Consider the following 23,513-nt stretch of genomic DNA (forward strand, 5'->3'; position numbering starts at 1 on the left):
TCTGCAGAAGCAGCACAACACACATTGATTTATTGCACTTCTGTCACCCTGCACTTTATTTTTGGAGGGATGGGGAAAAAGAGGCGAGCAGCTCCTGCCGACCCGCTGCAGTCAGTCCTGCTTCCTGTGGATCTTCTGCTTGAGGAGCAGGAGCAGAGATTTTAAGCAGCGCATAAATGGCGGCGATGAGCCCGCTATTAGCCCAGGGAGCTCTGAAATACTGCCGCAGCGTTATGTTGAGGAATGGTCAGAGCGTCCGGGGTGGGCTCCTCCGCCACACAGTGAAATATTAAAGCCAGGAGAGGAAGTGATCGTCGCCGTGCTTCCAGTCAGGTGAAATATTCATGCGAAGCTCGCAGTTAGCCTTGGTGGTGCACAGCTGTAACATCTGGATGCTTCAGGATTTCAGCTTTTAGCCCTCGTCACTCTTTCCTGTCACACTTTCTCTTACAGAGTCGGGTTTTTAAAGAGTTAAACACGACCGTGATCTATTTAGAGAGGCTCGTTTTTCTGCATTGTTCTTCTGAGTGTGTGTGTGCGTGTGTGTGTGTGTGTCCTGGTTCTCCCGGCTCAGAGGATAAGCTGTAGAATGATGGAGTTTGCTCTAAATGAATGAACTCTGTCTCAGCCATCCATCACCCTGAAGAAGAGGCGATGCTGCTCACAGGAAGCTGCTGCCTCGTTAGCAGGAACACACACACACACACACACACACACACACACACACACACACACACACACACACACACACACACACACACACACACAGATCTCCTCCCGGCTCGGTGACCAGCTGTGCTCCACTACAGGGCTACCACTTCAAGAGAGAAACTGCCAAAACGTCCAGAGTGTTTTGAGGGTGTGTTTACTCGACGCCGGTGCTCAGATCGTTATCCTGTAGCTGCAAAACCTTGCTGAAAGGAAAGTCCAAAAGTGATGTTTTGACTGAAGGGTCCTTCAAACGGAGCTTTAGCGAAGCAGGATTAGCTGCTCAGCTGGTCCAGGGCTGCTGGTGAAGCAGAATCAACATCCTGAAGGTGAATCTGTAAATCTGAACCTTTCTACAGATTATAGCGACACAGATGGTATCAACAGAAGCCATTCATGACTATGCTGTCATAATACTGATCTGTTAAACATCTGTCCGAAACAGAATGAGAGTGTCATCCATGATTGACGGCTTCCTGATGAAGTTCATCATTTCTCTGTAAATTCAGACGTAACGCTGTCTTTATGGCTGCTCCTCACTCTGATGCTGATAAACTCTGAGGTTTCTGTGTTTCTATCATCGAGTGCCGTAGAGCCGAACTTCACCGACTCCCCGGCCGACGCAATCCCGCAAAGTCACCTTAACCTTTTTAACTCAGATCAAAGAGGAGCAGCGAACGAAATATGCAAGGCGAGACACCAGAAAGCTTTAGTCACAGTTCAAAGTGCTGCTGAGTGTGTGTGTGTGTGTGTGTGTGTGTGTGTGTGTGTGAACCCACCGTACATTGGGTATGGTGTGTGTGTGTGTGTGTGTGTGTGTGTGTGTGTGTGTGTGTGTTTGTGAGACAGTGATGAGAGCAGAGAGGGAGAGAGTCAATGGTACAGGCCTGACTTCAAACACGAACAGATTAACCTCACAGCTGCTCCTTGTTTCTGCACTGAGGCCAGTCGTCACTCCAAGATCTGTTCTCTGCAGCATCAGGCCACAAGGCTAGAGGGTATGGCGGGTACAGTGGGTACAGAGGGTACAGCGGGTACAGAGGTTACACTGGGAAAAGTGGGTACAGAGGGTACAGCTGGTACAGAGGGTACGGCGGGTACAGTGGACATGGTGGGTACAGTGGGTACAGTGGGCAAATTGGGTACGGCAGGTACAGCGGGTACAGTGGGAAAAGTGGGAACGGCGGGTACAGTGGGTATAGTGGGAAAAGTGGGTACAGAGGGTACAGCGGGTACAGAGGGTACAGTGGGTACAGAGGGTACGGCAGGTACAGTGGACATGGTGGGTACAGTGGGTACGGTGGGCAAATTGGGTATGGCGTGTACAGTGGGAAAAGTGGGTACAATGGGTACAGTGGGAAAAATGGGTACGATGGGTACAGAGGGTACAGAGAGTACAGTGGGTACGGTGGGCAAATTGGGTATGGTGGGTACAGTGGGTACGGTGGGTATGGTAGGTATGGTGGGTACGGTGGATACAGTGGGTACCGTGGGTATGGTGAGCACACTGGGTACGGTGGGTTCGGTGGGTACATTGGGTTCGGTAGGTAAAATGGATACGGTGAATACAGTGGGTACAGTGGGTACGGTGGGTAAAGTGAGTATGGGGGGTACAGTGGGTAAGGTGATACGGCAGATACGACGGCTACAGTGGGTAAGGTGGGTACAATACCCTGGAGCCATAGATAAGTGTGGAACTCCATCAGAGCTTCAGTTCACATGCATCAGTTTTGCTGGTGAGTCGCGTCTTCAGGCCCCGCCCACATGACAACGTGTTCAGATTAAAACAAACAACTTCTGTGACGTTTTGTGGGTCTGTTCACACTGAAACGCTGTTTGGCGCCACTGAAAATGTAACTTTTTGAACTTTTTTTCCGTGGAAATGGGTGAAAGCAACTTTTTAGAAGTGCTGCAACTGTGAATAGTAAAAACGTCTTCTGCACATGGACAATACGAACAGTGTTTTCCTGAAGTACCATGACGCCCAGTCCAGATTCTCCTGGTCCTGGTCCTCTCCTGGTCCTACATACCTACCCTTCTGAAACTAAAATGCATGAATCATTATGTAATGTAACTGTTGCCTAACTCTCTGGTGTTGTGGAGATTCTCGTTTATCTGTCATGATACCTCCGCCTCCTCCTCTCACAGCAGCTCTGTGTCGCTGTGTCTGAGCAGTGTGTGGTCCCGAAGTGTGTTTTCACGCCGCTCTTTGTTCTGATGCTGCTCCGGCTCGTCGCCTTTTCCCAGTCCACTCTGTAAACGCAGACTCTGCTCTGCTCGTCTCCTCAGACAGGGCCACGGTGCCTCCTCCTCCTCTGCCAGGATTAAACATTCATGCCCATAATGAGACAGTTTGAAGCCTGACCTGGACTGATCCTGGCTCCCAGGACCCGCCTCCACCCAGCCAGGATCTCCGATCATCCCGGGTCAAACGCTCCTCTTCTCTTTTCATGCAGGTGAGGAACTCCTGCCGACGATGAAAGCTGAGCTTTCACAGGAAGTTTTTTCTTTTCATCCCTGAGCTCAGAATCCAGCCGTCTCTCCTGACCTTCAGTTAAACTCCACATCGTTCTGCTAATAACGCTTCTTATTCCCGCCAGCTGTCGACTCATCAGAACGGACTGCTAGCTCTGTCCATGATGTGCAGGTGGAGGATCGGTGAGGAACATTTCCACTGTGGACCAAACATCCTGCCATCCTCACCACTCCTCTTTAAATAGATCCATCCTTCATGGCGTTTCATGTCTGTCTGCTTCCACTGCAGCTCAGAGCTGCGGTAATATGTCTTAAAGCTTCACAGCCATCAATTCTCTCTCAACGTCAACAATAATACAAACTCCAGAAGAACGAGGCGCTAAACAATCTGGTTAAACATCCTGGCACGACTGATATTTCATGAAAGGAATATCTTATTTCACATTTTCTGACAACTTCAAGTAGAAATGTTTCCGTCATTTCATAAAGATGCTTGGATTTTATGTTTTTCACATAATAAAAATATAAATTTTCACATTCACAAGACATTCATAACAAAAACATTTTGGGGATTTTCTTTGTTTTTTGTTTACCCTGCAGTTTTGACCATCTCTTTGTCCATGGCTGTCAGGACGGGACTTTGAGTTCATCCACATTAGATATGAATGATAGATATATATGATGTATTTTGTTGTCACAAAACAATTTCATTGAAAATATTTGAAAGCATAAAGTTGAAGGAGTCAGACAACTGGTGAACTGGTACGTACATTTAAAACGGTGTGAAGCGTCGCTGCGTTCTTATTCCAAGACACTTCACATTGGAGTGGTTGTTCAGTAGTTCCTCCAGTAGAGGGCAGTGTGACGCAGAAGACCAACAGTCTCACCAAATATCTCGATAGCTTCTTTTCCCCCGCCACCCAGGAGAGGGAACGTCAGGCGCCTTTCATCAACAGAGCCAACTTTTCTGTTTTCTAAGTTCTCTTTCAGTCCCTTTTACTTTGCTGAGGTACAAAAACAGTAGAAACACTGCCCCTGCAGGTGATCGGTGGTATGACTCCACTAAGCATCTGTCAGCTCCCTGTCTGATAAACCTGACTGGAGGTCAGTCCACTGAACAGACGACCGCTGCTAACTATAGCAGTACGCAAAGGGAAAAACAAACATTCAGAAAGTAGATAAACGGAGCCAACAGTCAAGTTGTTCTAGAAATAGATAGGGTAGTGTGGGCGTGGTCGTTCTTTTGACTTCCTCCAGAGTCTGCCAGCTCTCATTTTGTCGGACCTCATCCCTCTCTTCTGCATTTCTATTGGATAAACAGGACACTGATCAATTCCTTCAGTATTCAGTCGTGTAAAGATGGAGACAGAGCAGCAGATGGAAGCCTAAATGTCAGGAAGCCATTAAAATCCAAGCTACAGCTCTTCAGAAAAAATACCATCAGTATTAAAACCGTATGGAGAAGGTGAGTTTATCGAACCATGCCAGTGTGCTCTGATCTGTCACCCACATTAAACCCTGGATTTATAAATATACTCTCTTCAGGGAGGGTTTCTGGGCATGAAATGCTCAAAAAAAGAGTAAATAAAATTGTTGTTATTAGTTGTTACTGTAGGTGTTCGCTGGTGACTATGCTTTCATTTTGCTGTTTTAGCTAATAGTTGAATAGAGAATCTCTATAACTCACTACTAGAACCGCGGTTTGAATCCCTCCACACATTCTGTCTGTCTGCCTGTCGTCTAACCTCTGAGTCTGGTTCTGGACCCTGAAATGAGCGAGCCAACTTTGTTTCAACCTAATTGAATTATTCAAATAAAATGTATTAAAATGAAACATAATTCAGAAGCAGTGCAGTGGTGTTCAGCCAGGACCAGCAGGAACACAACCTTTTTAGCATTTTAGGATATTCAACTGACTGAAATTCCATTTTTTAGCAAAATTCTGCTTGAATCTATCATCCTCCATCACGTTTCCAGACGGCACTTCAACGTCAACTCGCCGCTGCTCAGGAGCCAATCAGTGAAGCTCATCTGAAAGACCCCAGAGAGAATCTCTAGAAAGCTCAGCTGTCTGTGAAGAACGTCAGAATCTGATTGGCTGACGATACTGCCACTCAGTGAGACACAACCCAACAGCAGCGTCCAGCTTGGATCCAAGGCAGCTGATGAGACCACAGTTGACCCCTGACCCCAGCCGAGGGACAGAGCTGCGATGTGTTTATCAGGCAAGGAACCATATTTGGCTCCATGTTTCTCAGAGAAGGGGCAGAATTCCAGAACTGCATCCAGACGATCAGCAGCAGAGCTGCTTGAGGCTTCTGACCAATCACCAGCCAGCTGGAGTCTCCAACTTTTTAGATTCGCCATAAATGAAGAAATTGGGTTTTCTGCCCCCTGCTGATCCAAATCACAGTCCTAGTGTCAAAAGAAACCACAGTGACTGAGTGAAACTCAGTATGATAGTGAGTAGTTTGACTACATTGACAGAAGTGTAGTTTGTTTGGGATTTCTACAATGTCATGAAAGTGTAAAGGAATGGAGACCACATATTCAGGTAAATCTGGTGCCGGCCTTTAGCACCCGTTAATAGACATACATCCAATACGTAGAGGAAGTCAAGCCTAGTGTATTATTTTTCACCAATAACAACTAAAACATAGGAAAACAGCACTTAGTATGGATGTTTCAGCCAGAATATATAAATTTAAACAGTATTCCAGTGAAAAATGTAGCCCTTTTGTATAGATTTTATAACCAATTCTAAACAAATATGAGATTTCGGTCCACTTTATGACCTTCTGACCATTTTTTCACACTTCTATGACAAAGTTAAATATATATGTGCTGAACATATGGGTTATTCCAGACTTGGGGGGCACTGTGGCATCTGACTTCTGAGAAACTGAACATTAGCTTTGCATAATTTCCTTTTTACAATAATATGCATTTTGATTTTTGCATTTAATTCATGATATTTCATGAGTGGGCAAAAATGTTTGGTGTTTATTTTATTACATACTACAGGCCCTGCAGGACGTTGGCACTGGAGGCCCGCAGGTTCCTGCCCTGTTCTCCGGGTAGAGGAGGTCTTTTGTTCTGTGCCCGTCGGTCATCAGTGAGGATGTAGACTCTGACAGCTTCATCCCACCCAGCCATGACATCTGAGCTCTACTAAATATAACCATTTGTTTTTTGGATAAAGTTGCAAACTGAAGCAGTAACTGACTCCAGGGCAGGCACATTTCAGAATGACCTTTGAACTTGGACATGACTGCAGCACCCTGTTTTCCCTGACCGGTCAGATGTTAACGCGGCTCAGCATTTTGCTTAAAATAACCAACTTCAACCAGTGTGTTTTAGTGTGGACCAGTGGCTCCTCAATCAGAGTTCCTCACATAAACTTGAATAACCTTTGCTCGGCCACAGCATCGCAGCCCGGCAGCAGTTTTCCAGCCCTCTACGTTCTGAAGTGTTGTATTATATTAATCACATTCAGCAGTATGAATCTCGCTGTGGTGAGCTTCCAGCAGCCGGCGCCCTGAGGCAGGGACGGCTGCTGAACCTCTCTGCCGGGCTGAAGTCGTGAGAAGAGGCCGACTGAAGCGCCGAGTCCTGATGTGACCCGTCAGCATGGCGCTCCGCCTCGCAGTGCTGCGCTGGGCCTGCTGCTCCAGGGGAGGCGCCGCCGCCGCCCATCTGCACCTGTCACCGGGCATCTCGTCTCCGCCGCTAAGCTAGCAGAAAACAGCCCCGAGAGCAGAGAGCATCATGGGAACTGAAGCTGAGAGGAGTCCGCCGCCGTCCAAGCAGGACCGGATCCAGGAGCGTTTGGTGAAATCCGTTCAGTCCCAAACATGACCTCTGAAGATCCTTCAGAACAGAATCCAAAAACTAGAACCACGTTACACAAACCTGACAAAAATAAAACCACATCGGTAAGAAATAAACTTCTTTATTCAATCACAGTTACTCAGAAAGAAACGATGTGCTAAAGTAGAAAACGGAGACGCTTGTTGCACTCGTCACACACACACATGCACCAACATTAACACAAACACACACACACCGACGATGGCTTCAAACAGCTGCAGTCATGCACAATAACAACTCAGAGATATGATACAGGCTGGACTGACGGGGCAGCTACAGCGGCTGTGAAAGAAAATCCTCCCCTCAGTTTGATTTATTTACCAGAACAGAAGAGCATCAGATTACTGCCCTGCAAATCCAACTGATAAGAAAACCACAATGTTAAAACGTTTTCGTTTCATAAAAGTTTTGCTTTTAAAAATGATGTAGTTAACATGTAGAACCACTAGTGGGTGCTGTTTGACAACCAAGCTGGATTGATAATACAATGACGGAGCAGAACAAGCACAGCTTTCAGCGGTAAAGAAGATGTGAAGGAACACAGGTTATGAACCGCTGCTGCAGACGAGGGATGGAAATCCACAAACTATGATTCTGCACCAGCAGAGGAAAACATCTGAGGGGTGAATACTTTCTGTAGGCACTGTAGAGGGAACAATGTGTCAAAATAATCAGCAGTGGCTGCAGAAAAGAACTGAAAGCATCTCAGCGACGGCACAAGATAACCAAGTCTGCTGGTTTGTTTGTTATCAAATACAAATTACTCTCATAGCTGGAGAATTTCTAACATGATATATCTGAAAGTTCCACTTAGAATGTGAGAGCAGTGCTTCATACCAGCAGAAATTAGTTAGAGACATAACAGAGCTGGGCAGTGTGATCCCAGGCTGAACAGAACATCGTTATGGGAGTAACCCGGCTGTCCAGCAGCACACCGCCAGGCGCACGGAGGACGGGGACGGCTTTACGCTAATTACAACTTAGCATGACGCTTGCCACAGGAAATTACGAGTCCAAGTGTTTAGTGCCAATTACAGCAAAATAAATATTTCATTAATGCAGAGGAACACGTTAATTATTAATCAGGCTTCAGGCAGCGAACGCGTTGTGAAACAGTGCATGTAACCTGCTGCTCCGCGCTCCAAAACATCCTCCTGGAAACCCTCCGCCACGTCTTCAAGGCAGGTTCATTTACCAGCTGTTCACTTCCCGCTGACTGCGAGGCTGTGATACGACTGTGGTTCTCAATCAGCGGCCTGGGACCCCCTGGGGGGCCTGAACCACCGCAAGACACCACCGGATGTCTGCTGTTCAGGTACTTTGGTACGCAAAGGATTATGAATGAAATCTAACAGGGTTGGTAAAGGTATGGGGCGCACACGCACACGCACGCACGCAAACACGACATTGGACGGAAACCAAAGACATAAAAAATTCCTTTTGTTCCAAAATCTCTTCGCATCACAAAGAAGCTACATTGCATACTGTAAAAGATCCAGTGTCTTAACTATTTCTAGAAAACCGTATATATTAATTTTTTTTTCACATATAAATAAATCTGCTGATCTGAGTCCTGGTAGTGTTGGTAGAGAGGCGTGGTTAAGAACGTAAGAACTGGAACTCTACGTTCCTTGGTTCCAGACCCTGTGGTTTCGGTCCGTAGAGGTTCTCCGTCCACTCGGAGCCAAGGCAGGTACAAACATCACCGAGCAAGAGGCCTTGAAAACTGTAATCCGACTGTCTCCTGCTCCGATCTGATTATCTGGACCAAGAAAGGCTGCGACTGCAGTGAGAAAATGCTTTCCAACAAAGGGGTCTGGGGTTTGTTCTAAGTCCTGCACATCAGGACGTCTGCGAAGGGGCCCAGGAGGCTCTTGTTGAAGATGCACCTCACCCACACCAGGTAGGTGGTGAAGGGCTTGATGTTCTCTGAAAAGGTGTAGTTCTGCTGGGGAAGGATGTAAGGCATGTAGGTGTTCTCTCCCTGCTCCTGGATCCACACCTCGTACTTCACCTCTCGAACCTTCAGGTACTTGAGATTCCAGGGGATCTGCCAGGAGACGGTGAGCCTGGCCTCGCTGCTGGTCTGGACCGAGGTCTGGCACTGCGGCTCTCGGACCCGGCCGGGGTGGACGATGCTGGCCGCCCTGGACTTCTTCAGGCTGGGCTTGGACTTCATGCCTTCCCGCAGGACGTCCAGGAAGGAGGCCAGGTCCACCCTGGTGTCCTGGTAGATCCTGAAGAGCCACTCCGGGTTGCGGCAGCACAGGTGTCGGGGGACGTCCTTGCTCGCCAGGATGCGCTCCTGCTCCTCCTTCTCTAAATGAGCAATGCCTCCCTGTTCCCAGGGTCTTTCTGGGTGGGTGACGGTGTTCTCCTCCACGGTGTTCCTCCAGGAGACGTAGTGAAGGTCCATCCCCGGGAGGGAGGCCAGGGTTTTGTACGGGGTGTACTGCTCCGGGTTGACGGCGAAGGGGAACAGCTCCACCACGGCGGCTCCTCTGGGCAGGAAGAGGGAGGTGATCAGCTGAGCGCCGTGCATGCTGACGAGCATGGCGGCGCCACTGATCACCTGGACGATGCTGGAGAAAGACTGGTCTTCTAGAGACACGGTGACCACTTTCATCTGGAGCTCCTGAACCAACGCCATGATCAACTCGGCTTCGTTCAGGATGAGCCTGGTAGTGGAGCGACTGAACACCACGATGTACTGGTCTTTCTTATCCGTCTCTTCTTCTACACTTCCTCCGTCCCTGTCCGCTTCCTCCGGTCTTGTGATGTTCATTTTCTCCATCAGAGCCCTGGCGAACTGCCGGATCTCATTTCCTGAGACCAGGATGTTGGCTTTGGGTCCCTGGGGCTGGACAAACCCGTACTGGTACCAGGTGGTCATTTTGGACAGGCCCACGTAGGATTTGGTGAAACACATGAGTTTGCCAAAGTTCCTCAGCTGCTCTTTGAGCAGCGGCTGCTTGTTGCTGAGCAGGCGGTACAGATCGAAGTGCGGCCCCTCGCTCCAGCCCTCCATGAAGACCAGGCGCGCCTCGTCGTCCAGGTCCAGGTACTGCTTCATGGTGTAGTAGGCCGGCAGCAGGTCGTCGTGGAACACGTGCATGAGGTTGTTGGGATTGAATCGGTTCAGGATCAGAGTCACGTCGGGCACGAACACGGGCTTGGGCATGAACTTCAGGGCGGCGGCGGGGAGCTCCAGAAAGTTGAAGTACTGAGTGTTGTGATCTTCCACGGAGGACAGGTCCAGCAGGGCCGGCTGGAAGCGCCGGGACCCCAGGTTCGGCAGCATGACGGAGGAGTTGGAGTGGAAGAACACGAACTCCTCCGCCTCCGAGCAGTAGCAGAGGTAGTCGAAGCGGCAGATGCGGTCGGTGTGCATCTTGCCGGTGCAGACCATGCGGGTGCCGTGCTCCTGGAGCGCCTGAAGGGCCACGTGGTAGTCGATGCGGGCCTGCGAGACCTCCTGGGACTGCTGCGTCATGTGCAGCTCCTCCTCCAGCAGGGCGGCGTGCTCGCTCAGCTTAGAGTACTTCCAGAGCAGGGCCGCCACCACGGAGACCAGGAGGCCGTTGAGGAGCGCGCCCACGCTCATCCTGCAGCCCGCCACCGAAGCCCGCATCACTGCTGGCGGCGAGGACCCGCCTCCCGACGCCCGCTGGCCTCCGGTCTCACGGGGAGGCGGCGAGACATCCGCCGCACGGCAACAGCTGAAGCAGAAGGAGGGGAGGGGAAAGAAACGCAGGTTTAAAAAGATTTCCAAAATCACGGTTGTTGCAAGAAAAAGGACTTCATTAGGAATGCAGGAGACGCAAGAGAACAGCGACATGATTAACAAATCAATAGCCAGAGCGGCGCCGCTGCGGAGGTCTTTATGTAAGCAACGCAACCCGGTGATTCACCAGGTTTCAGCTTTCACCCGTGGCTGTTTACCTCGGCGGACAAACCAGACGCTTTCTGAGCCTCGCAGCCCCCCGTCGCCCTACCTGGATGTGTCAAGACGAATTACGCTGCGAGCGGCGCGGGCACAGAACAAGAGCGCACGGCGCTCGCAACGCCTCTCATTTGCATCCGGAGAGAACAAGTGAGTCATTGAGAGACTGGAAATCAAACCGGCGGGTAATGGCCAGCAGCTGCCTGCAGATAGGAGGCAGCGAGCATGCTAAGCACCCATCAGAGGGTCGGCCGATCCGACTCACAGCACAGCTTTTACTGTAATCAGCGAGCGGGCCGCTCATTTATCAGAGGGCAGGTTACAGACGCACTCCAGGCTTCAGGAACCAGAGCAAATCTGTTGACTGAGAGGCAGAAGGAACCAGCGAGGGAGCCAGACCGGGTCGAAGAGAAGCTCAGGAATCAACCACAAGCACACAACAGCTGAAGAACATAACATTGATTTAAACAAAAACTATAAAAATTCACTTTTCTGGGTATCAAATTCAGTCTGATGGTGAGAATTCAATATGGAGCATCATGTACTGAGTGTTTAATGATTCCTGAAAGATTCTCACATGCATGAAGACAATCAAATTCACAGGAAGGTAGAACTGAATACACACACTTTCAAATGAGATGTTCTGGAATGCAACAGAGAGAGCGATCTGCCAGTGTGGTGAGCAGTGTGTAGGGGTGTCCCGATCCGATATTGATATCGGATATCGGTCCGATATCAGCCAAAAAACAAGTTTCAGATTTTATCGGATTGAATCTAAAATCTCTGATATAAGCGCCCCGTTAAGCAGTTCATTTTCCGCTCCAGCACTTCTATCCAGAGGCGACTCTGGTTCACATTCTCAAACAGTAGGTGGCAGTAATGCACCTTAACGTTGGTGCTGTCTGCTACAAACTCCAAAGAAGAAGAGCACCCGGATCCAGCCAATAGAACGTCACATATCCAGCATGCAGAGCCCACGTGATCACAACACCACCGCCTCTGTGTGTGCGGTACTGTAGGAGCAGGAAGTCACCGTGTGGCAGTATTTTACTGTAAACTCGGACAGAGACGCTGCAGCTGAGTGCAACACTTGTCATGCACAAGTCTCCTGTGGTGGCAGAGAACCCGGAACGTTTAATACGACCAACCTCATGGCATGTTTGAAGCAAGTTGTGTTTTTTTTTTTTTTTTTTTAGTGAAGAGTAAGAGCCAGTCAGTGATCCTGGAGCTGTGAACTATGAGGTTTGAGCAGTTGGACGGTGGACAGTATTGTGTTGTTTTTGTTGTTTTCATCCTCACCTTCAGTTGTTCCCACCATATACTGACAGTAAAAAAAATAACTGAAGAGGACTGGAATTGTTTGCACTTTAAAAGTATAATTTGGTTTTATTGGGGTTATTTTGACTACTTTTCAGCATATTCTAATGTATTTTTTATTTTATTCAACTGTAGAGCACTGCAGATATTATGCTGAAGGTTAAAATGTTTGTAACCAATTGGTTAATAATAAATGGGTCAGTTTTTCTCATACCTACTGTTGCTGACTGTCGTTCTCTGTGTAACATCACTTGATCAAGCCTTTTCTAACATTCCACATTACAAAATAAGTAATAAAGTAAGTATGATTCTCGCTGGTATCGTATCGGACCAATATCGATATCGGCCAAAACTCAAGGTTGCAATACCGTTATCGTATCGGAAGTGGAAAAGTTGTATCGGGACATCCCTAGCAGTGTGTGGTGGAGCGGTGGACGCTTGTTTTATAGGCCATGGTCATGAAGCGCCTACTTTCGAGGGGTTATGGGACATTTTACTGATATTTACAGAAACCTTTGTTTCACTGGACGAGCCCATCCACAACGCACACATATCAGCATCAAGTTAAAAAAAAGAAAAAGAAAAAAAAAAGAAAAAAACTTCTTTAACGGTTCAAGAACACACTCCCTGTCTGGCTGCATCTTCGTGAGCTGGGTTGTCTCTGCGGACCTTCCTTCTAACCTCTCCTACCATCACATTTCCACGGCTGATTATTGTGTTCCTGCTACTGTCCCACACAGCCGCCCTTCAGCCTCTCCTCCGAGCTCCGTCTTCAGCTGCAGACTCTCCTCTGGAGTCCCATGGAGATGTTTTTTCACATCCAGCCGAGTGTATCGCGTCACGTCAGTGATCAGACACTCCTGCACAGTGAGAACAGTGAAAACACTGAACAAAGGAAAAGTGACGGTCTCAGTCCGGCTCCAGCCCGGGGCCGATTCCTCACCATCAGCTGTAACACGAGCGCACTCTGCACTCTGCGCCGGCCGGAGCTTCTGTTGACTCTAATTATACCGACCCGACTGCAGCGCGTTCAGAAATAGCTCCTTACTTCTCAGATTTAATTTCAGCCCCGCAGTGGCCATCACCGAGCGGCGCGTTAACGTCTCAACCGCGGCTCCATCAATCAATATTTCCTCGTTCATAATAAATCAGTCGCCTGCAGGTGAAGTGGAAGTGATGAACTCTGGGTAATCTTTAAATTTGCAGCCTTTTTTCAGCCTGATTGCTTCGCTTTCAGTGGAACTGTTAATGCACCTTTCACTTCCTTTAATGAACCTCTGTCCCGTTCAGTCCGAGTCCAGCAGGACTGAGGAGCTGCAGCCGCCGCTGGAAGGCGAGCTCCGAGATGTGAAAGAACGCCACTGTCAGCTCGTATGTAGTCCAGCTGCCACTGGTTTATGAAGTGATAAAACAGTATTCCTGAACTATCATTAAATTAAGTTAAATTAACGTTCACCACACGGGGTTTGGCGTCACTCTGAGCCGGAGACGCGCCTCACCTGTTTCCATTAACCGTTACTGGAAGTAAAGGCTTCAGGAAGTTAATGGGGAGCCTGGATATACTGCAGGAGCAGCGCTCAGGCCCACTCCCCTCGTATTTCAGCAGCCTTTAAACTCCTACATAGCTGCTGAACATAATAAAAAACTTCAAATGGGTCCCGCTCACCACATGGAGACGACGTTTAAAACAGCTGATGATAAATTATACTAGTTGACTATTTCCTTCTTTCATTTGTAACTATTTTTTTTTTTTTTTTAATAAAAAAAAATCCCTCTCTCAGAGCATCCTGAGCTCTGTCCAAACGATCAAATCTGGTTTACCTTTCATGCATAACATGTGTCAGTCAGTCAGATGAAAGATCCTGCAGTCAGTCTGAACAGGGACAGTCTTCTTGTTAAGAGTCTGGTTCCTTAAAGCGATACTTCAACATTTTGGCAAATTGGCCCGTTTAGCGCAATTCATTAGTCATTTCGAACAGCATACTTACTTTTTTGTGAGGGCGAGCTGTTGTTTATTCAGAGGTGAGTCGGGGAAGGTTTTCAGGACGGACACAATGGAAGTGGATGGTATTTTTGTTCCCCCTCGTCAAACTCATCAAATACGCAATCCAACAACCCCAAAACACTTTGGTGGACACGTTATAATCCGCACATTCACTACGCTGTGAAATATTAATGCAAAATTACGAGATTGAGTTGTTTATGCGAAGACTGCTAAGACGGAACTACTTGTCTGGGCGTAGTGATTTCAAAAGAAAAAGTAGTTCCCAATATTTGCTTCAGTGTCGTAACGCTACAATATTATTTGTTGGTGTTCCACAGCGTAGTGAATGTGCGGATTATAATTTGCCCACCAAAGTGTTTTGGGGTTGTTGGATTGTGTATTTGATGAGTTTGACGAGGGGGAACAAAAATACCATCCACTTCCATTGTGTCCGTCCCGAAAACCTTCCCCGACTCACCTCTGAATAAACAACAGCTCACCCTCACAAAAAAAGTAAGTATGCTGTTCGAAATGACTAAATAATTGCGCTAAATGGGCCAATTTTCCAAAATGTTGAAGTATCCCTTTAAGGGCAATGCAGACTATTGGAGGGTTTTAAGACCTGCTCGGTTCAGGATTTACACCAGTAGAAAGTGAATATCCAGGGCTGTGCGTTCCTTTGACATCCATAAAGAAATCATCATCCAGACAGTAAAACAAAGCCTGCTCTCTTTAATTCACGGCGACGGTGTCAGTGTGAGGCAGGAGGGGAGTGAACCACCTCCATAATCTACACCGACGGTTCAACCTGTGAAACCAGACGATGGAAGCCGTCTGGGGTGTGTTTCAGGTGAGAGCGTGTGTAACATCTAGCTGGTAGTCAGTACATCCGGCGGCAGTCAGTGTGAGACAGTGAGCTGCCGAGCACAGCAAAGTGAAAGACACCGAGTCCTGAAAGACACGGAGTGTGTCCACGGGGAAGCTCCACCGCTGGAGGACAGAGGACAGGCTGACTGGACATCAGCGATATGAACTGCTATCAACATGTTCAAACGATGGGGAAGACGTTCAGGGCATTGATGCTCGCAGCTGTCCTGGAGTGAAGACAGCTCGCTGCCTCCACGAAGAGCCGCTGAGCTGAGCGGTGGAAGGAGTCTGATACTCCCCGTGACTAAATGTCAAAGAAGCCGGCAGAACGCCGTCACATCGCCTCGGCGCTGATGCAGCATGAAGTGAAGCGTGAAGACGAGGCTGCCGTCAGGCAGGCGTCCTGCACGCGAGGACGAGGGCGCCGTGGAGGACGTGGGCGCCAGCGAACCGGGCGGAATGCCCCTCACTCACCGGGCTCTCCCAACAGAACTACCTCAAACGCTCTGTAACCGCAAGACTGGGAAATGTCAGAGATACCGCAGCAATCGCAGTGGAAGACACACACTCCTGGATCTGGTGTCTGTGTGTGTGTGGTGGGGGTGGAGGGCTGGCAGTCATTTAGAGTGACCTTGAAGACGAGTGGCTGGTGTACCTTCTCATCAGCGGAGTGATGAAGTGAGCCGCTCCGGAATAAGAATGCTGGAATTAGGCAAAGGTCACCACGCTTCCAAATATAATGAAATGTGAGCAGAGACGCGTCTCCTGGGCGAAGCTAATGCCAGGAAACCAGCTCATATCCATACTGTGTGTGTGTGTGTGTGTGTGTGTGTGTGTGTGTGTGTGTGTGTGTGTGTGTGTGTGTGTGTGTCCCGGGGCCACACAGAGACGCCATGTTTAGCCACTTGCTAACACATAATGCAGAGATGGACACGCTTCATGCAGAACTCACACACCGGCGCGCTAAAGCTGCTAGCCCAGTTTAGCTTTGCTCCAAGCCTCATGCTAATGAGGGGTTTTCATGTTTCCAGGGCTGAGCAGTCCTCTGAGTGGACACCGTGGCTTCGCCTGCTCCGAAGTTCACAAAATTGCAAGTAGGGCTGGATGATAATTCGAAAGCAAGATAGACTGATCGACAGACGAGTGGCGCGATCAGAAGAAACAGGACTGATAAAAAGTTCGATAGAAGAAACTGTTTCAGTTTCTTTTACATGACAGCCAATCATGAAGCTTAATCGATCATTACCTCCTCCCAACCAATCAAACACACCGAGGCGTGCTTTGCTCTTGGAGTGTTAGCGCTAGCGGCTAGCAGCTAGCGGCTAATGGCCAGCAGCTCCTCCAGGAGGATCAGTGAAGAAAGCCTCAGTGCTGCTGGAAGGACAGCTGACTGTAACCGGCAGACTGTTGTTGTTTTGTGGTGTTTGTTCACACGGTACATGGTTTGTGGTTTCTTTATTAAGCGTAGCTCATTAGACAATAGCATAAAATATCCGGGGCTGCGCTCTAAATATATGTTGTTACATTTTGATAATTATCAATAATCACTGTTATTGATCAAAATGATATTTTTTATTCGCTATGCTGTTTTTATTATCGTCCCGCCCTAATTACAAGTGACAGAAAATCCCAGGAGGCCACACCGCAGAAGCTGATGGCTTCTTCACTGAACGCTTCAGTGCTTCAGACACAGGAGTCGCACGCTGCTGTGTGACAAACACACTGCCTCTGGGTGATCTGATCGCTCACCTGTCCCTGACCTTAAAATAACTATAAAAAACTATTAAAATATAGGACTGGGGTTCAGTCCCTTTGCTATGTTGACAAGTGAAACACGAGCATGTTCAGTCCGAGTACGCTGTGCACGTTGTGAAGGAAAGAGGTGCTTTAACGCCGCATTGATCCGTGGCCACTGGAGGTCAGACCAGCTCAGAAACGAGCCGAGAGGTAACTGGCGCTGACATGTTGTCTCCTCATTAAAATATGTACAAATAAAAAGCAACACCATCAAGCCGTGTTTTCCCCTCCATCGACCGAGGGAAATCTCAAGCTGCTTGGCGTCTCCATTTATTCGCTGTGCTCGCCGACATAGGTTCTGGAGAGAAACAGGATTTTTACATCCGTGTTAATCATCGCTCAGTGTGAAAATGTACTGAAGTGAAAAAATGGAAATGGGATTAAAATGCTCACACGCTGCTGCTGGTTAAGACACCAACATTCTTCACGTTGTGATAAATATTCAGCATGTAGCTGCTTCAAAGCACGCCAACAAAAAGCAGGCGTGCACGGAGCGGGGGGAGCGGACAGCGCAGACACAACGTTACAAACGTTTATGCAGTGAAACAAAACTGTTCTTTTAAATTTTTACCATCTGCTTTATCGGTTTGGCCGGATTGGAGCCTCTTGCGGGCCGGTTTTGGTCCACCAGCCTTATGTTTGACACCTCTGGTGCAGAACACGAACTTAGACATACGTCTCAGCTCAATGGAGACGTTTGTGGTTTGAAGAGCAGGCACTGCGGAGGAGCCGGCGGTGAAGAGGAGGAGGAGCTGGTGATGAAGAGGAGGAGGAGCTGGTGATGAAGAGGAGAAGTTGACCTCTGGTTGGGGTGAGGCGGAGTTGCAGGCGGACGCCGTGTCATTGCATCACTGAGCAGGAAGGCTTCAAAAGGAAGCTGCTGCCAGTCGGTCCTTCAGCGCAGGAATTTTAATCCACAACGGTGTTTATGTTTGTAAAATGAAGTTAAGAAAAGAGTTTAACGCTGTGGAAAGGAGCACATGTGGTGAAATGGAATCAAACCTGGGCGATAGACTGCTCTGTCATCGACCAGGCATCACTACGTCCTGTTGTTCTTGAAAACACAAAGCATCTGTTGTGTTTTGGCGTCTGTCTACACAACAGCAGTGGTTGGAGCCATATTTTTTCAGCAATACAACAATCCTTCAAAACGGAAGACAACATCTTGAAGAACTTCAAGCTTCTGTTAGAAAACTTCATTTCAGCCTCCGTCCCAAAAAAATACGAAAAAATAAAGACTCAAGTGACGGCGCGATTTGTCCGAGGGCGAGCAAACATTAGCATTTGGCTGAAGAAGTGTGTAGATTTGCAGTGCGGCTAAACGCGGCGCCGTTTCAACCGGCCTCCCCGTCTTAAACCCACAGCAGCGGATCCAGGACCTCGTTAAGCCGCGCTCCCTGAAGCTCGCCGCCTCCCCGGCGTCACCGGGTTAGCATATCTGTTTGCTCTGGAGATGATAAGCGCCGTAATGATGTGCTGGAAATACGGCGCGGGGGCAGCCGGGAGACTCTCATGCATTTTAATGAGGATCCTGGAAATCCAGAGCCGAGGGGCCCGTGGGAGAGCAGCCGTGGTCGCACCAGGTCCCAGGTCCCAGATGCCCCCCCCCCCCACGGCGATGGCGTGGCGTTCCTCCTCTCCCCTCCACCTGCACAGCTCCTCCGGCCGCCGTGATCCGTCCTGATTGGCCGTCATCTTTATTCCTGGACCAAATGTGGCCTGTCAGGGTGGATCAGGCTAGCTGGAGCTCAGTGTGGCACTGGGGAGAGTTAATGCCCCAGCAGCCATTATCTGGCCGTACAGAGCCTTCGCTTCGCATCTCTTTCTCAGACAGACGCACAAAAAAAACCCGCTCCATTACAAGAAAAGGCCGAGCAGCGCTGTAAAACAGGCTGGTCCCTCCTCGATGGCCGGCAGTGAGCGTCAGAACATGGTCTCGGTTGGACACGTCACATGTCACACCGCTCTGACTGAAAGTGATTACCCGGCTGATTGATGGCCGCCACTTAATCCCGTTTCCTGGCTCCTCTGTGTCGCCGGCCAGCAGTGACCCGCTGAGCCTTCTGCAGTCCAGCAGATACAAGACGAAAACTGCACACTGTGCCACGTGCTCCCCCCCGGGGACGGCGGAGACACGCAGGCTGGCGTGGACAATCTGCACAGTGTGTGTTTCTGAGTGTGGAGGTGACAGACCGACAAAAAGGAACAAAGTGGGAAAGGACGTCCTGCTAAAACACGACGGCGCGGCACTCCAGTCCTCCAGAAGAGGGATAGCAAAGGATGAAACCACAAGATGCTGATCTGATCCGAGACCTGGGAACCGCAGGAACCGCAGATTACATGTAAAGGAGCATCGGTTCTAATGTGGAAGCAAAATGTTCTGAAACAAAAACCAGCTGGTGTAAACGGGGGCTGAACCTCAGAGTGACTTCTTGGTGAAATAATATCAGAGATAGAAGCAAAAGTCACAGTAATCAAATGCAAATCTGATCCCTAAAAATAAATATAAAGTTATCAATGAATTTGACTGTAATCCAGCAGAGGCATCAGGAACATCGGCACTCACCCGTCAGATCGAGCGTTACCAAGTCTCCATGATGTCAAGAAGATGATCTGAGTCGGATAAACCGAGCACTGGAGAGTTCAGCTCTCCCTGATCTAGCAGCTAGAGGGCTACGTTCAGTTAAAGTCAGATGATGAGCTTTCACACCGGAACATTCTGCTACGGAGCTCACAGACGGCTGAGCTCCATCACGGATTGTTTTCCTCCTTTTCCAGAGACGTTCATACGGACAGAAGGACAGACAGCCTAAAAACAACACCTCCAATCTGCGGCCTGTCCCCAGCAGAGGGACATAAGTACGTGACGTCCTTCCACTCTGAGGTCTGACAGGTAGTCAGTTCTCTGAGTCCTTGACACCCGAGTCTAGCAAAATAAAATATTAAGACACTTAGAAACCTGAATCTTACGTGGTCGAAAGGTTTCACCCCTTTTCACTGGATCAGTGCAGACACCATGACCGCAGATTAGAACGAACTGCATTTTAAACAGCTCCTTCAATGACTTTGAAATGTTTCATTTGCTTGTGAGTGACTGGATTAGATTTAGGTGTCGTTTGTTCACACAGCGGTGAACTCGGCTGCAACACACGTACAGAGATGTGAGGTTTGGCGAGGAGCCGTCTGACTGTAAAAGTGTTAAATCCGGCATTTACAAAAGGCCTCAGCAGTCATAACTTCCCGGTGGCTCATGAACACTCCATGACTGTTATCAATGTCGAACGAAACACTGTAAATCAAAGCGACAGCGGAGGCGTCATCTCAGTCAGACGCAGCCCCAGGGATGTGAAAACACATCTGGGCTGAGCACTGACAGACCATAAATACCACACGAGGTGTTTTCATTTCCACTTCAGCAGTGTTGTCACTGCTGTGTGCCGAGAGCCGGGGCTCCAGGTAACAGAGCTAAACCGACCACGCTCAGACTGTCCCGTTAGAGAGCAGTAAGACAACAGATTAGAGAACAAGAGCTTAAAGACACTGTTTAGGCTAAATATCCACAAAAAACTAACATTAGAAGGTGAAATACATATCAAGAACATTCATCTCCCTCTGAGTTATGAAAAGTCTAGGAAAGACGTTTGCCTTTGATCGACCGCTCCGAACCGGGGGAGCAGGACCCCCGCTGTGCACAGACAAGAAATCAGCAGAGGCGCCCGAGGCTCTCAGGTTGGTATAATTAGATTTGCAGATGCCAAAGTAAATCAGAATAAGACACTTTGTACAAACTACAGCAGAGCGGAGACCGTGTGTAGGCGCACTAGCAGTTACTGTTGGAGTCGGGGTAACTAGGAGGGGAAGACAAGTCTGGGAGCAATACTCCCCAGACAAGGTCAAGATGAGGGCAACTCAACAGCTGAAGGTCAGAAAAAGGGCAACACTCATTTTCAAATGACAGTACAGTATATGTGGGCTGCAGTCGGGGTTGGGGTAAGAGCAACACTGCTCTGCTGCGGTTGGGGCAACAGCAGTGAGCAACGCTGAAGGTTAACAGTTTGAAGAGTGCAGTTTGGGTCAGGGCAGGACTGAGAGGTGACCTTCTAGACAAGGACATCACAAGATCGTGACAATGAGGACAGCCCTGGTAGATGATGGTTAAGGTTAGGGTGACAGTGACAACAACACTGGACAGTGACAGTCAAGGCTGAAGCGATGGGGTGACACTGAAGGTTGGAGCCCCTTGGGGTCAGGGTCAGGGCAACAGTGGCTGGTGACGCTGATAGTTCAGGGAACTGTCTGAGGTTTGGGACACACTGAAACTTCACTGTTGCGGTGAAGGATCAGCAAAGCTGAGAGACAGATATCATCTGCTTCCAACACATTACAGGTCTATAACCCAGAGTACACACAGAGTACAAAAGAAAACATTTGCCACATATCGCAGTATTAATGTACAAATATTAACACTGGCTTCATGGAGCCGCGACATCCCAAATGGGAAGCTCCCATTTGAACAGTGATCAGCTGGATTCTTCCCACATCCACTGGAAACATGACGAAAGATTTGAAAATGCAACGAAACTCAGCATTAATCTGCACAGAAAACAGGGCGAATACTTTCCACAGTGAGCAGGAATTGTGCTCGCAGCCAGCTAAAGGTGATTTAACAGAGGAAATCCAGGTTTCAGCGCATCTGGCAGGGTCGCTGGGTGTATTTGCTCAGATTTCAGATAATGCATGTGGGCTGGTGGCGCTCCTCTCCGCTGGAAAAGGCTCACCGAGCACCACGACACATTCACACACACACACACACAGATCCGTTCACATCTTACCTGCTGCTCCTCCAGGGAAAGCGTCTCTGCTTTCTGTCTCTGCGGACGGAGGTTAGCTCCTCCAGCCGGCAGCATCAGCTCCTCGGCGGGCTGCGGGCTCGGTCCGGAGCCGGGGACATGGAGCGAGCGGCGGGGGGGGAGAGAACGGAGGCTGCGACGAGAGAGAGCTCCGGTCAGGATTCTCCGCCGCCCTGGGTGTCGTTTAGAAATTATCCGAGCCGTGAGAGGAACCGGGAGGCGGAGGACGGAGGGAGACCGCTGGAGACACGGACGGCGGGCACAGACGGCAGCTGCCTGGGTACCGACTCTGAGTCCAGGCTCCACCCACCGCGGCAAATCCCGCTCCGAAATCTCGCGAGAACTCAGAAGCCTTCGGCGAGCTGGAGCAGCATAGATGTATGAGAGTAGAAACATAGACCTATTAAAGTAGAAACAAAAGGCGACTGGAAACACAACTGTGTAAAAGCAGAAACATTGATATGTGACTAGACACATAGATATATGAGAGCAGAAACATGAACACCAGAGCGAACACATAGATATCTAAGAGTGGAAACAGCATCATTCGTACATGAAGTAATTCAGAACGGTTCAGAAAGACAGGGATCACAAAATCATATTAAAACCACAGGAAAAAAAACAATGCATGAATAAAAACAAAGCCATATAAAAGTAGAAACATATAAAAATATATCAGCTAAATACATATAGACATATCTGTAACAAGAGGTGGACACATGGACATACTGTATAAGAACAGTCAAAATTTTGGACAAAATTTCTCATTTAATGTTTTTTTTTCTTTACCTTCATGAGTATTTAAATTGTAGATTCTCCCTGAAGCATCTAAACTATGAATGAACACGTATGAATCAAGGATCAAGAATCTTTGTTTTTCATTAACAGTACAGTAAAGGTAGAGTAAACAGTGTTGGATGGGTGGGAGCACCGAGCCAAGCAAAACCCCCTGCTGTGAATGCAGTTTACCCTCACTGTAGCTTCTGACAAGGCAGAGAAGACAGAGTTCAGTGGGTCTAACATCAAATCCAAAGGTTCCGGAAGGTTCATGCAACTTTCAAGGTTGAACAAATAAATTCAAGGTTTTTTTTTTCGTGAATATATTTTATGTCTTGCATACATCACAGGACATTATATTGTGTAATTTTTGTCAAAAACAGATGGTGTAAAACGGAAATAATACACTTTCCTGCTCTTTAAAACATTCATGAAGAGTAAATCTTTCCACTTTTTATTTTTAAGTAGCAGATGCTATTCAAAACATTCTAGTTAAAAATTTGGCCACATCGTGGTAAACACCTGTCAAAATATCAATATATTAACCAATAAGTCACAATATTTATGCATGAAAGCAGCAAAGTGGAACACACACACACACACACACACACACACACACACACACACACACACACACACACACACATATATATATAGACATAACAGGCAATTAACAGTGGAAGAGAGACAGACCATCATAACACTGAAAACTATAGGTCTTTCCTACAGAGAAATTGCAAAGAAAGTCAAGATGTCAGTGAGTACAGTTTCCTTCACCATCAAAAGGAAGTCAGAAACTGGGGCAAACTTTGACAGGAAGAGGTCTGGCAGACCCAAAGCCACAACTGAATGAGAGGACAAGTTTCTGAGAGTCAACAGTTTGCGTGATAGGCGGCTCACAGGACAACAGCTTCAAGCACAGCTT

General features: G+C 48.3%; 1 protein-coding gene across 1 annotated transcript; it reads right to left on the reverse strand.

Moving 5' to 3' along the window:
* Positions 1-7,118: 7,118 nt before the first annotated feature.
* Positions 7,119-22,084, reverse strand: LOC115396418 (protein O-linked-mannose beta-1,4-N-acetylglucosaminyltransferase 2). Its single transcript, XM_030102295.1, has 2 exons — positions 21,794-22,084; positions 7,119-10,772 (listed from the first exon to the last, which is right to left on the reverse strand). Exon 2 carries the CDS (start codon positions 10,682-10,684, stop codon positions 8,882-8,884), a length of 1,803 nt encoding a protein of 600 aa, XP_029958155.1. The 5' UTR covers positions 10,685-10,772; positions 21,794-22,084; the 3' UTR covers positions 7,119-8,881.
* Between the last annotated feature and the right edge of the window lie 1,429 nt (positions 22,085-23,513).

Source organism: Salarias fasciatus, chromosome 11 (assembly GCF_902148845.1).
Source record: "Salarias fasciatus chromosome 11, fSalaFa1.1, whole genome shotgun sequence".
In the NCBI taxonomy this organism is placed as follows: Eukaryota; Metazoa; Chordata; class Actinopteri; order Blenniiformes; family Blenniidae; genus Salarias; species Salarias fasciatus.

Excerpts from the sequence above, each read along its gene's own strand:
- LOC115396418 (XM_030102295.1), bottom strand. The coding sequence starts at position 10,684 with ATGCGGGCTTCGGTGGCGGGCTGCAGGATGAGCGTGGGCGCGCTCCTC.